Source organism: Desmodus rotundus, chromosome 3, assembly GCF_022682495.2.
Source record: "Desmodus rotundus isolate HL8 chromosome 3, HLdesRot8A.1, whole genome shotgun sequence".
NCBI classification, from domain to species: Eukaryota; Metazoa; Chordata; class Mammalia; order Chiroptera; family Phyllostomidae; genus Desmodus; species Desmodus rotundus.
Window position 1 is genome coordinate 35,067,116 of NC_071389.1, and position 12,667 is coordinate 35,079,782.

The window sequence follows — 12,667 nt, forward strand, 5'->3', positions numbered from 1 at the left end:
GAGGGAGAGAAACATCAATGTGTGGTTGCCTCTCATATGTTCCCCCTGGGGACCTGTACCACAACCCAGGCATGTGCCCTGACTGGGAATCGAACCTAAAACCCACTGGTTCACAGGCTGGCACTCAATCCACTGAGCCACACCAGCCAGGGCTTGAACTTCTAAGTTTACATATAATAACTATGACTCTAGTTTTCTTAACTCTTTAGGTTAACCAAGAGCTGGAGGCCAGACTCAGACATTCCCTGTTGGCACTGAGATACCTTTGAGGCAAGTAGGCTAGATGAAATGCTCCAAGTTCCTTGGCATTCTCTTCAGTTTGTAATAATCATAACTTAGATTAAAGCCATTATTGGTACATCAGTACCACCAGAATATAGTCAATTCTAATGTCATTCAAATCTTAGTTTTACTAAACAAATATGACCATGTTACTACTCGACTCAAAAATGTCTATTAAGGTCTGACTTCATATTAAACTGAGTCCAAACTCTTTTATGATATGGCCTCAGCCTACCTTCTCTAGTCTCATCACCTATACATCTTTCCCATTTACCTCATACTCTAGTCCTATTATTTTCTCTTCTCTCTTTCCCTCATGCCAGGAAGAACTAAGAGACTCTGAATGTATGACTCCCTCACCTCTTCCCCTCTAACCGCTAGAAAATCTCTAGGAAAAAAAAACCCTGAATCTCTTTCAAGATCTAGTTCAGCCCTCAGGCGTGTGGCTCAGCTGGTTGGGCGTTGTCCCACAAAGCAAAAGGTCACCAGTTTAATCAGGGCACATGCCAGGGTTGTGGGTTTGGTCCTTGGTTTAGGTGTTTACAGGAGGCAACCAATTGATGTTCCTCTCTCACACTAATGCTTCTTTCCCTTTCTTTCTCCCACCCTTCCCCGCTCTCTAAAAAGAAATACAAATTTAAAAATTTTTTCCATTAAAAAAAAGATCTAATTCAAACATAAAAATCTTGGGTGATTTGATTCCTACTGTCCATATTCTGGGCTTTCTGCCAGACCAACATTAACTGATTCCTTTAAGCTCCTATTCTCATTTATTTTACATTTCTGGCTCTCTTAATAAAATATGCATTAAGTGTTGGAGTTTTATTTAACTCTTGCTTGAGCAACAAAAACCTAGCATAGTCTAACACGCAGCATGCTCTCTCCATAACTGTTTACTGAGTACCTGAATTTTCACTCTTGGATCCTGGCCCTCACAAAGGCTTCTCTGCCCCAAAACAAAACCCACCCAGCCTGTTAAGAAATTTGTAAGCAGTGGTACCTTGAGTGTAGAAAGGTTTGTTGGGCTGAAATCTGGCATTTCCCTGATGCATGAAGTTTTGATGCAAACCATAAGGCCACGAAGCTGGGACAAGTGGGAAATGGGGACGTGGTGCATGTTCCCAAGGAATTGGAGGATTTAGTCCTGGAAAGCCTGGCTCTGCATTTCAATAAGAAAGAAAAGACATATTTTAAAACATCAGCTTCTGTTCATTCATATATTCCTTCATTCCACAAAGATTTACTAAGTACCTATAACTGGCCAAGAGCTATGCTAAATAAAGAAGATACAAGAAAAAAATTTTTTTAAAGACTCAAACACTGTAATTGTGCCCAAATTATTCAAACAGAAGACATAAAAAAAGACATATATGATACTATGTGGCAATTGTTGTTAACAGATCGATAGAAGGTGTTACAAAGAGGAGACTAAACAAGTTGTTCAAGGATAATGGTTTTCCTAAGATAACTGACTAAACTGAGTTTTAAAGTACAAGGAACAAGTTAGGGAAAATGGGGCAAGGAGAGCATTTTTGGACAAAGGAATAGCATGTATAAAAACCAGAAAACAGAAAAGTGCAGCAATTTTGGGAATCTTCAAAACAACTGACAAAATAGAAACAGGGTTGTAAAGGAAGGCAGTGGTAACAGAAAAAGCTGAACAGATCTGTATTTCAAAAAACCTTAGTGCATCATTAAGGAGCTTGTATTTTACCCTAGAGACAAGGAATGCCAACTATCCTAGAATTAATTATATCTTGGCCTTAAAATAAATTCAATTTATTGGAAGCTGAGGCACTGTGGTATAACAGTTGAGAACTAAGGCTTTGGAGCCAAACAGGTTTAAGTTCAAATCCCAAGTTCCAAAAATTACTCAGGTTCAATATGAACCTCAAGTTGTTGTAAGGATTAAATTAGATTTTTTTTTTTTAAAGTGGCTTGTACAAGTTCTGGCATATAAGTAGGAACTCAAAAAACATGACTCCTATCCTTTCTCTGACCCCCACCACCCTACTTCTCTTTAAGATGATCTTTAAGTGCTGTACCCCCTGAATCTTCTGGATCGTTTTTGGTGTTTTTTTTTTCATTCAAGGTCACAGTGAGGCAGGAAAATAACCTGAAAGACACTACCCTTATTCATTAAACTTCCTACCAAGAACTGAAATTAGGAGATAAGGGATAGGGAGGAGTAGAGAGAGCAAGAAAATGAAAACCCCTATTAGCTGCATTCTTTTTAAGTTCAGTCTTTTCAGGAGGCAACCAGAAAAATAAAGCCGCTGGTACACCACAAATTTATACAGCCAGGTTTCAACTAAAAGCTGAAGCTGCAGGGCTCAAAGTTAACAATAAATGAGAGTAGGTATACATATCAAGGTCCTGACCAACTGAGAAATAATGTTTTAACATTAAAGGGTATTTTTAGGAATATATTCCAATCTCCCCTGACCATTTTTCACAGTGAAATAGCTTCATAATACAAGTGATACAACCTCATTAAAGATAATTTCAGACGAAATCAGAGGTGTTCAGGTTGGTATGGCCGTAGATAAAATAATTTCAAAAATGAGGGGAAAACTCACACAATCTCTTACTCTAATGCAACCCCTATAATCACCATATTTTCACCTAGTCCTCCCATTTTTAACGAAATAGTAATTTCAGCTGTAATATTAACTAAGAATTATACATCCAGTGGTAAGTGAGGATGGCTGGGGTTGGGGGGGGTGCTGGGGGAAAAATGTAGACAAGTATATTTGAACAACAATAAAAAAATAAGAAGAAAAGAGTTATACATCCATGCAACAAATAATAAATATTTACTAATAGTTTACTATATAAGAATAATATATGAATAATATATCTACCATACATCAAGTACTATACTGGACACTAGGCAGACAATGACAGGTAACAAGTAAGTCATAGTCTCTAGAACTTCAGTCTAATGGGTTCTGCAGACAAAGGAAGAGGCAATTTCATCACAGTAAGACAAGGGGTATGATATGGATATTAAGGAAACATGGAGAGAAAAAATACCTAGTACAATTGGAGAACAGGATCAGTAAGAGCTAAAGGCTTCCTGAAGAAAGTAATTTAAGTTTAAAAATGGAGAATGAATGAGTTAGCCAAGCTTTGAAGCAAAGCAGGAGGAGGTGAGAGTAAGCAGAAGTAACGGAGAAGATATTTCAGGTACAGGGAACAAGTTAAGCAATCAGGGGTAAGAGACAGTATGATGTTTGTTCATCAGATATTAGTTCATTAAGGCTGAAACAGAGATCAGTTATAGGTGGAGAGGAGGAGGACACAGAACTGTAAAAACTGAACCCTGGCTGGTGTGGCTCAGTAGACTGAATGCCTGCTGTGAACCAAAAAAAGGATGCCGCTTTGATTCCCAGTCAGGGCACATGCTGGGTTGCAGGCCAGGTCCCTGGTTTTGGGGTGTGCGAGAGGCAACCAACTGATGTTTCTCTCACTTATCAATGTTTCCCTCCCTCTCTTCCGCCTTCCCTTCCCCTCTCTATGAAAATAACAACATTAAAAAAAAAATACTGTAAAAACTTGAGCCAATGTATCAAAGGGCAGGACACTGAGTCTTGTCTTTATGGTTATAAAACTCAATGACTACCCTGGTGTATGTCATGGCTCATACGCAATAAACATTTGTTGAATGACAGAAGCAGAGGCCACATTAGAATGGCCATGTATGCCGTTACCTTTTGATCTTGGAAATCTCAATGAGTTCCCACATTCTGGCGCTTCTGCTCAGCAAGATACATTATCTACATTGTTCCGAAAAAGGTCAGTGATACCTCCTACACCAGTTCTCTAAAGAAGAGTGTTCTTTGTTTAAAATTATCACTAAAATTCATATGAAGACTGATAAATGGAAGGAACCAAGCTTTGAATGTGCATTTCCTATATAAACTAAATTTCAGTATAACAAAGAATTAATAAGGAAAAGTTCTTCTTTATATAAGAATAAATAGTAAATAGAAAAATCACCATTTTACAACTCTTAGTGAAATAATGGATACCAGCAATAACTATCGATGGTGGCTAAGATTTATGTAAAAATTAATGAAGAATTTGATAATGGACAGAACAGGCTGATATCACCTAACTCATAATCTTAAGTCACTAAAAGAAGAACCAGTCAGTGCAGAAATAGGAAACATACAGGACCAACCAGGAAGTAAGATTCTCCCCAAAAACAACATGAGAAACCAGATTCTAATCCAGCCTCTGAACAGAACCACCACTTTACAGGAAATATAGGAGTAACAGTACATATTAAACAATGCCACAAACATACAATCAACACCAGAATGTGGAAATGCTACCATTTCTCCAAAAAATAGTTTATGTGGGGAAGAAAATAGTGAAGGGAAACTGTTATAAATTAAAGGATACTTAAGAGATATAACAACCACATATAATGAATGAGCTTTGCTTGAATCCTGATTCAACAGTAACAATAATTTTATAAAAACAAGGAAAAAGGAACAAGGGCTATGTATTAGATGAGCCTAGTTACTTTAATAAGTCTTGATTTTTTTAAAGAAAACTAAAGTTTATAAGCACATTTCATACAGTGTCTCATACTTTGTTAAAATACTCAAGCCAGAATTTTTTTTTAACAGGATGAAGGGGTCAGATAAAAGAACAGCAAATGTTGGTAACTATTTAAAGCTGGCTAACAGGGGGAGGGAGGGAGGTACATTATACTTTACTCTCTCTTTTTGTGTACATTTCAAATTTTCCATGATAAAGAGTTTTTAAATAAAATAATTATTACTAAAAAGCAGTATATAAAACTAGATTAATGTTATATATGAACTATTTTCAGGCATGCAAATATTAGAAAATGGAGGGCAATACACCAAATATGACTTAGTAATTATGTATAGGAATTAAGACTGTGAATGATTTTTTTCAAATATTCTATAATGAAAATCTATTACTTATATATAATAATAAAAAATGACTATTTTTCAATGCTACTAAGTCTACCAATATCTTTTACTTTTAAAAGAACTGATCTTTAGTGGGCGATAGTAGAGTCCAGGGCAGAGAACACAGGTGTAAAAGAAAAAAATACTGGATTAAATCTTGGATCTACTCTAATTATGACAGCATGATAATTAAATTACTTAACCCTTCAATTTCCTCAACTGTAAAATGAGTATTAACAATACTTTTACAAAGTAGTACTCCGGTCAAAATTTAAAATAATAATATGTATATTACCTCACTTAATATCCACAATATCCCTGTGAGTTAGACACTATTAACATTCCTATTTTACAGATGAAACCAATGCACAAAGAGATTAAGCAACTGCCCAATGCCACGTAATAAATGGCAGAGCCAGGATTCAAATCCAAGCAGTCTGAATCCAAAGCTCACACTCTTTTTCTAACCCTATACTGCCCCCCCCCTCCGCCCAAATATCACTTGCATTCTTTACTTCACATTTATTTCCCCAGGTTCAACCAGTAACATGAATCACCCAACCTTTCTACAGACAGACACAAAAGAAGAAAAGAAAGGGTTACCCGAATTCCCCACTGCACCATTGTTCACCAGGGAATTTGGAGCCACAGTACGAGGCCAGTGTCCATCATGAGAGGAGCTAGGGATCGCCACAGGTCTGGCAGCAGGTTGTGCAAAGATGATGCTGGGATCGTTCAGGCCAATATTGCTGGGGGCACTGCCTGGTGCAGAGTGGATCACTGGGCCATGGATAGGCCAGGATGGGGCAGCGATCTGGAGGGGATGCATTGGCAACAATCCCATACTGTGCATGGGAGAATACTGAGCTGGTGGTGACTGGGGAAAGTTATACATCGGCATCTGGACCTGATGTGGGGGCTGGGCTCCCTGCTGAGGTGGGCCAAGCTTGGTTTGGGATCCTGGTTGGGATGTAGGCTGGGTAATGGCAGCTGATTGGGAAGAGTTCTGTGGAAATGGCTGGGGCTGGGGAGAATAAGATGGTGAATCAGACTGCAGAGGAAAAAAGAGATTTTTAAATTAATTTATAAACATCTTAATTTTATAAAAGCAGTGATTATCAAAATACAAATTATAGAGTTACTGCGTTAAACCATTATAAACAGAGCTTATGATATACATAACAAATAGTAGAACCCCATTGTACATGAAGGTAGAATTTTTCACAAGGTCCTAAAACCTATCCTCACATAAGTATTACCTCATAAACCTTTTTACTGCCCAAAGAAGAGATGGCCCAGACATCATTCCCATCATGTAGAATCCATACTTCCAATTGTAACTAGAAACTTACATCTAACTATCTCAGTCACTTTCATTCAGTCCCTCAATGAGTATTTACTAAGTGTCAGTTATGTACAGGGCTTTGTTCTAGGAATTAAAAATACAATACTAACATGTATATTCTCATGGAACTTACAGTTTATGAGGGAAAAGAGGTGGAGAGGTGGAGCAGATAAAGGTTACACAGGCAATCACAATAAAGGACAATGATTACTATGATAAAGAATGTAATAATGTATAGTGTATAATGAAATCACAGTGTGAACACCTAAACTGACTTTGGGAGAAGGGGAGGGGCAGGGAGATAAGATGAAAGAAAGAGGAAACCAAGGAGAGCTTCCTGGAGAAAATGATGCTTAAGTTGAGACTCAAGGGCAAACAGAAACCAGTCTGATTTAAAAAGGGGTAGAGAGATAAGGAGAAGGAAAGAGTGTCTCAGGCAGAGGAAACATGTCTGAAAAATCCAGAGGCACAAAAACACATGTCTTTTAAAGTAATTGGAATCTAAAAGAAGTTTGTCATTGTAAGGGAAGAGGAATGGAAGATCTGAGGCTGAAGAACTCAGTACGGCCTAGATAATGGAAGGTTCCTACAGGACCTGTGGTTTAGACTCTATCTTGAGGGCACTGGGAAACAAACCACTGAAGGGTTTAAACTCTTCAGAAACATCATCAATCTGCATTTTAGAAAAAAATATTCTGGCTTAATAGGAATGAAATAAGAGAATATTTTAAAAGATAAATAAGTACAAGACTGTTGCGACTGTTTAAAAGGCTGCTAATATATAATACAGTTGTCCAGAGATGATGGCAGCCTATGCCAGGGAAACACAATATAGAGACAGAGAGAAGAAGATGGCTATGATCTAGTTATTTTTTATATGCACAAACAGCGGAACCTGGTGACTGACTGGATATGGGGGTTGAGTATGAGGGAGAAGTTCAGAAAACTAGACAGTGGGATCATTCCATGAGATGGAGAACGTAAGAGAAAGAGGCCAATCTAGGGAGTTGGAGAGTAAGAGCTACATTCTAGACAGGCTGAGTTTCAAGTGCTCTGTGAGACATCAGAATAGTAACGTCCATTAGATAGGCTCTTCCCAAATGTCAAATGAAACAGACTGCTAGAAGCAGAGAATGTTAGAGGCAGCATAGGGAACATGGTTTAGAGCACAGGTTTTAGAGACAGCTTGAGGGTTCAAGGTTTACTTCCGAGTATCTGTTGACCTCAAGAAAGAAACTCCAATCTGTTTCTTCACTTGTAAAATATAAATAACAACGAAATCTACCTCATAGGTTTTTGTGAATATTAAACAATACATGTGAAAATACAACACCAAATTCAGGATAGCAGATACATTTTAGTGGGCTCCTAAATATTTTTCCAATACTCTCCCTATCACTGGTTTTCAAATGCTCTAAGTAAGTTTTCTAAAGCAAAGATCACATCAGATTTTTAGTATGCCTAAGAGTTAACAACTTTGAAGCTACATAGACCTGGATTTGAATCTTTTTAATTTCTTATTCTCAGCTTCCTAATTTGTAAAATTAGTTCATACTAATACCTACTACTTCACAGGGCCATTCAAAGAATTAAATTTGGTAAGTGTCAAGTACTTAAAGCAGTAAGCACTCAATTAGTATTAAATTAATTAACTTAAGAAGGTGAATACAGATTCAGACAAAAGAATAACTCAACAAAGTTTTAATACAAAGCCTGAGAATCTGAATTCTAATTCACTACTCTGTCTTTTACAGGGTATATTTCACGAGGTATCCATATCAGCTGTAAGACCAAAGTTTAAAGCAAGTGAAATGCCATATGTGTATTGTCCTAACACTACTAACCCCCAATACAGCTCAATTTTTGTCTTTTTTTATTAATGGTACCGATATTTTTCCACTAGGCAAAGCCTAAAACCTCAAAGTCATTACCTTATTTTAATCTAACAAACAAACTTGTTAGTTATCTTATTTTACAAGTAATGAAGCAGGATCAATGAAGTTAAGGAGCTTGCTCATATATGTAAACACAGATCTATATTACAAAAAAAGTAATGCTCCTTTCTACCGCATACCCTTAGCAAGGACACCTCCACAAAGCACTGTGTAATCTAGAAGACTGAATTTACGAGTCTGAAAGATCAACCCTATCACATACCCAAAACAGTGCTATCTTCCTGCCAAGACTAACCAATTTGCAGGCACAGTACTTACACATTCCGAGGACTGTCTAGTCCTTAGGGACTGATCACCCTGTTGCTGGGATGAACCAGCCACTTGTTGGGCATTTACAAGGCTGCGGACCAGCTGGGCTGCTAAGAGAAAACATTAGAAAGGAAATCAAAAGATATAATAGCAGAAAAATTACAGTCTATAAAAGAGTCTCAAAGCCTCTCTGAGATTTCAAAACTTGGACTTTTAAACTCTGATGATGTTAACAAAGGACTTAAAACAATTAACTTAAAAGAAAATGCCATTTTTAAATCCTGATCATTAAAAATATACACTGGTCCTAGCAAGCAGAACAAATGTAAAATTACTTTTCTACAATTAAGAAAATACCTTCTGCAGTAAGTATCTGAATAACTAAAAATCATTACTTTTAACTTATTCTATTTTTTTTCTTTCAATAAACTGAGCTCACTTGGATTTTTAATTCTTAAAATTCCTTATGAAATATAAAAGGAGCAGATCTCGCCCTGACTGACGTGGCTTAGTTGTTTGAACGTCAGCCCACAAAGGGAAAGGCTGCTGGTTCAGTTTCTGGTCAGGGCACATACCTGGGTAGCGGGTTTGGTCCCTGTTCCAGGTGTGTATGAGAGGAAAATGATCAATGTTTATCTCTCTCACATTGATATTTTTCTTGTTCTCTTTCTCCCTCCCTTCCCCTCTCTCTAAAAACAAAATCTTTTTAAAAATAAAATAAAAGGAACAAATTTCCCTCTCTCATAAAAGCAGTAAGAAGAGAGAGAAATTCCCCTGTGTTCCCCCCCAAAAAAACTTCTCATTAACTTTTGGGGGGAAAAAGTAAACTGATGGATTTTTATATTGAGAGAAAGAGAGTGTGACTCAAATCTGAAGAATAAAGGGAATTGATTGAATACAACAGATGACTAAGACCTAGAAAGCTCACATACCCAAATACAGTTCAAAATAAAAGCATGTCTAAATTTTATCTCTTTTAGATATTATAAGGTCCAAAACCACACAGCTAGGTTTGGAACAGAAAGGATTTAGGGTCTTTAGAATGGCATCAACATAAATTACTTCATTTCTACCAGAAACTACTTTAACCTTTTTTCTATTTACCTGCCACACCGCTATTCCTCTGACGGGCCAGCTTGACCTCTGGACACTCTCTTCGTACATGTCCTGCATCTCCACATATAAAACATCTGAGGTCTCGGGGGTCTCTGAAGTCTCTAGTATCATGCAGGTCTCGGGGATCAAGGTCTCGGGAATCTTTCTCCTCTTCGTTCCCTTCCTTCTCTTCTTCACTGTCTTTCTTCTTTACTCTAAACAGTAAACTGCTGATACCAATAATGTGGGGCTAGGGACTTGTAAACTGAGGGAGTCACAGAACAAACTAATATACAAGAGTCTCACAATTAAAGTGGCTAATATGCCATGTTTCATACATCTTTTTAAAGGCAAAAGAATTCACATTTATGGCACACCTACTCATATGGCAAAAACTGGGTATTCTAGTACTTTTATAATAAAATATCAAATTAAAAAATTTTTAAAGATCTGTTTAATCTTTTAACAATCCTTAGAGGTTGGCATTTATTATCTTCATTTTATAGGGGAAGAAACTGGGGCTTAAGGAAGATTAGTATCTTACCTAAATGACAGTAAATTTAATAGTCAGTAAATAACAGTGATAGAAACTAGGGAGCTTGTTTTGCCTGAAAAGTTGTAGCTCTTTACATCAGGCAAGACTGGATGCCTAAAGAAGGAATTTTCCGGGTCTGTTAAACAGAGTGTATATATAGAGACCACAAGGAAGTATTTTTCATAGATATATATTTCAGCCGTGTACAGAACACATATTCATTCCTAAGATAAATGTTATATATCTCACAGTATATATCTCAAATATTCAGTTAACTGTATTTTAATTATTGGTTTGTATGACTGAAATCCTCAGCAAAAACCCCATGTCTTGGGTCTTGGTCATTCTTTTCTTGGCTCCTAACACAGTTCCTAACATACAGCAGGTGTCAATAAAAAATAAATTGACATTTAGTAAGTAAACAAATGAACATTATGAGACATCATGGTACCACAAATAAATCTCATTCTAATATAAAATTTTACTAAAATATACATTTACTAAGATCCAATTTAAAGCCCTGAACTTTCTCACTTAAACCTTTTTGAACACAATTATAGCTACAATTGACCTCAACTTTAATTTCCCTGTAATGTTGACACAAAATTATTTGCCGACCTTCTCCTTTTAGGGCAGTCTTTCATGTAGTGGCCTATTTTTCCACAAACACGGCAACATCGATCATTGGGAGCCAGTTCTCCATCTGTTAATACTCTAGAATCAAAGAAGTACTCCTAGAGAGAAAACACAACTTTATTAGAAAAAAAATCACTACAAACTTTTAAATATAAATGCTAAGGAGACCAACATGCTGAAATGGTTTTAAAAAAAAAAAAATAGGTCCTACAAAATCAAGGGGGAGGGTGGAGGTGGGGGAAGGAAGGGTGGGGTGGAGGGATGGGGAGGAAATGCAGATAACTGTAATTGAATAACAATAAAAAAAAAGAACAGGTCCTTATCAACAAATAATTCACTCAACTAAAACAATATGAAAATGATATTCATGAGAAACAAAATGAACAAAAGCCAAAAAAAAAGAGAATGAGATTCAGAATTATCAGCATCAACATCACTTTATATCCACGATATTTTCTCATTCATCTGTAGCTTCTCTGCATAGTATCTCAATATAGTAGATACTCTTTTCATCTTTATTTTCTACTTGAGGACACTTAGCCTCAGAAAGGTCAAGTAATTTGCTCATAGTAGAAAAGCTAGTACGGCAGATAAAGAGAGAACTTAAAGCCAAGTGTGCCTGACTACAAAGATCATGCTTATTGTTATACCAGGCTACTTCTGGAAAGAAATTATTCTCTGTATAAAAAAAGAGTTTTATGTAAATAAGAAAATCATCTGGATTATTTAAAATATAACTGGATTTGCATATAAAAACTTCAAGAAAATACAACATTTTATTATATGAAGCAGGGTATATCTAAAGAGGAGGTAGGGAAACAATAAGTAAATCGTTTTCCAAAGTCTTAGAAGAACCACGTTCACTTTTGCTTTATGCAAGTTCCTTGCTTTCCTTTAGCTTTGTTTTGTACTATTACAAAGACTAGTTTGTCCTGACAGTACCTATCTCTCTTAAAGACAAGAAAACATACCTACTTAGTGCTCTTCAAATCTATCTAAAGTCAGGGATAAAAGCAGAAGAAGACATATTCACTAGGATGCCTATAGTAAGTATTGGTGAGGATATAGAAAAACTAGAACCCACAAATATTGCCAGTGGAAACGTAGAATAGCACAGCTGCGTTAGAAAACAGTTTAGCAGCTCCTATGAAAAGTTAACATGAATTTTTCAAAATGACCCAGCAATTCCACTGTTAGGCATATATAGCCCCAAAATGAAAACATACATCCAGACAAAAATGTGTACATAAATATTCACAGCAGCATTACTCGTAATAACCAAAACTAAAAACACACAAATGTCCAAAAAGTGAATGGATACATAAAATGTGATATATCCGTTCAACCACGAAAAGGAGTTCTAGTACATGCTACAACATGAATGAACCCTAAAGACATTATATTAAAAGAAAGCTAGTAGAAAAAGGCTACACATTCTATGATTCCATTTATATGAAATATCCAGAACAGATAAACCTACAGAGACAAAAACTAGATTAGTGGTTTGGGGAGTGGGAGAGAAGAGGAATGGGGTTTGACTGCTAATGGGGACAGGGGCTTCCTTGAGAAAGAACAAAATGCTCTAAAATTAGATTTTGGTGGTGACTGCACAATCCTG

At 36.6% G+C, this 12,667-nt stretch overlaps 1 protein-coding gene across 10 annotated transcripts in view; it reads right to left on the reverse strand.

The window, feature by feature from the left end:
- TUT4 (terminal uridylyl transferase 4) overlaps positions 1 to 12,667 on the reverse strand; it is a 102,231-nt gene that overhangs the window by 1,295 nt on the left and 88,269 nt on the right. For 5 of the 10 annotated variants that reach the window (XM_053920093.2, XM_024571268.4, XM_053920088.2 and 2 more), the window contains 5 exons: positions 11,032 to 11,147; positions 9,888 to 10,108; positions 8,793 to 8,893; positions 5,838 to 6,285; positions 1,283 to 1,441 (listed from right to left, as the gene is read on the reverse strand). In XM_053920093.2, the coding sequence (XP_053776068.1) occupies positions 1,283 to 1,441; positions 5,838 to 6,285; positions 8,793 to 8,893; positions 9,888 to 10,108; positions 11,032 to 11,147 (1,045 nt within the window). The remainder of the gene's footprint in view (positions 1 to 1,282; positions 1,442 to 5,837; positions 6,286 to 8,792; positions 8,894 to 9,887; positions 10,109 to 11,031; positions 11,148 to 12,667) is intronic. The other 5 variants (XM_053920096.1, XM_053920092.1, XM_053920094.2 and 2 more) reach the window with 3 other exon arrangements.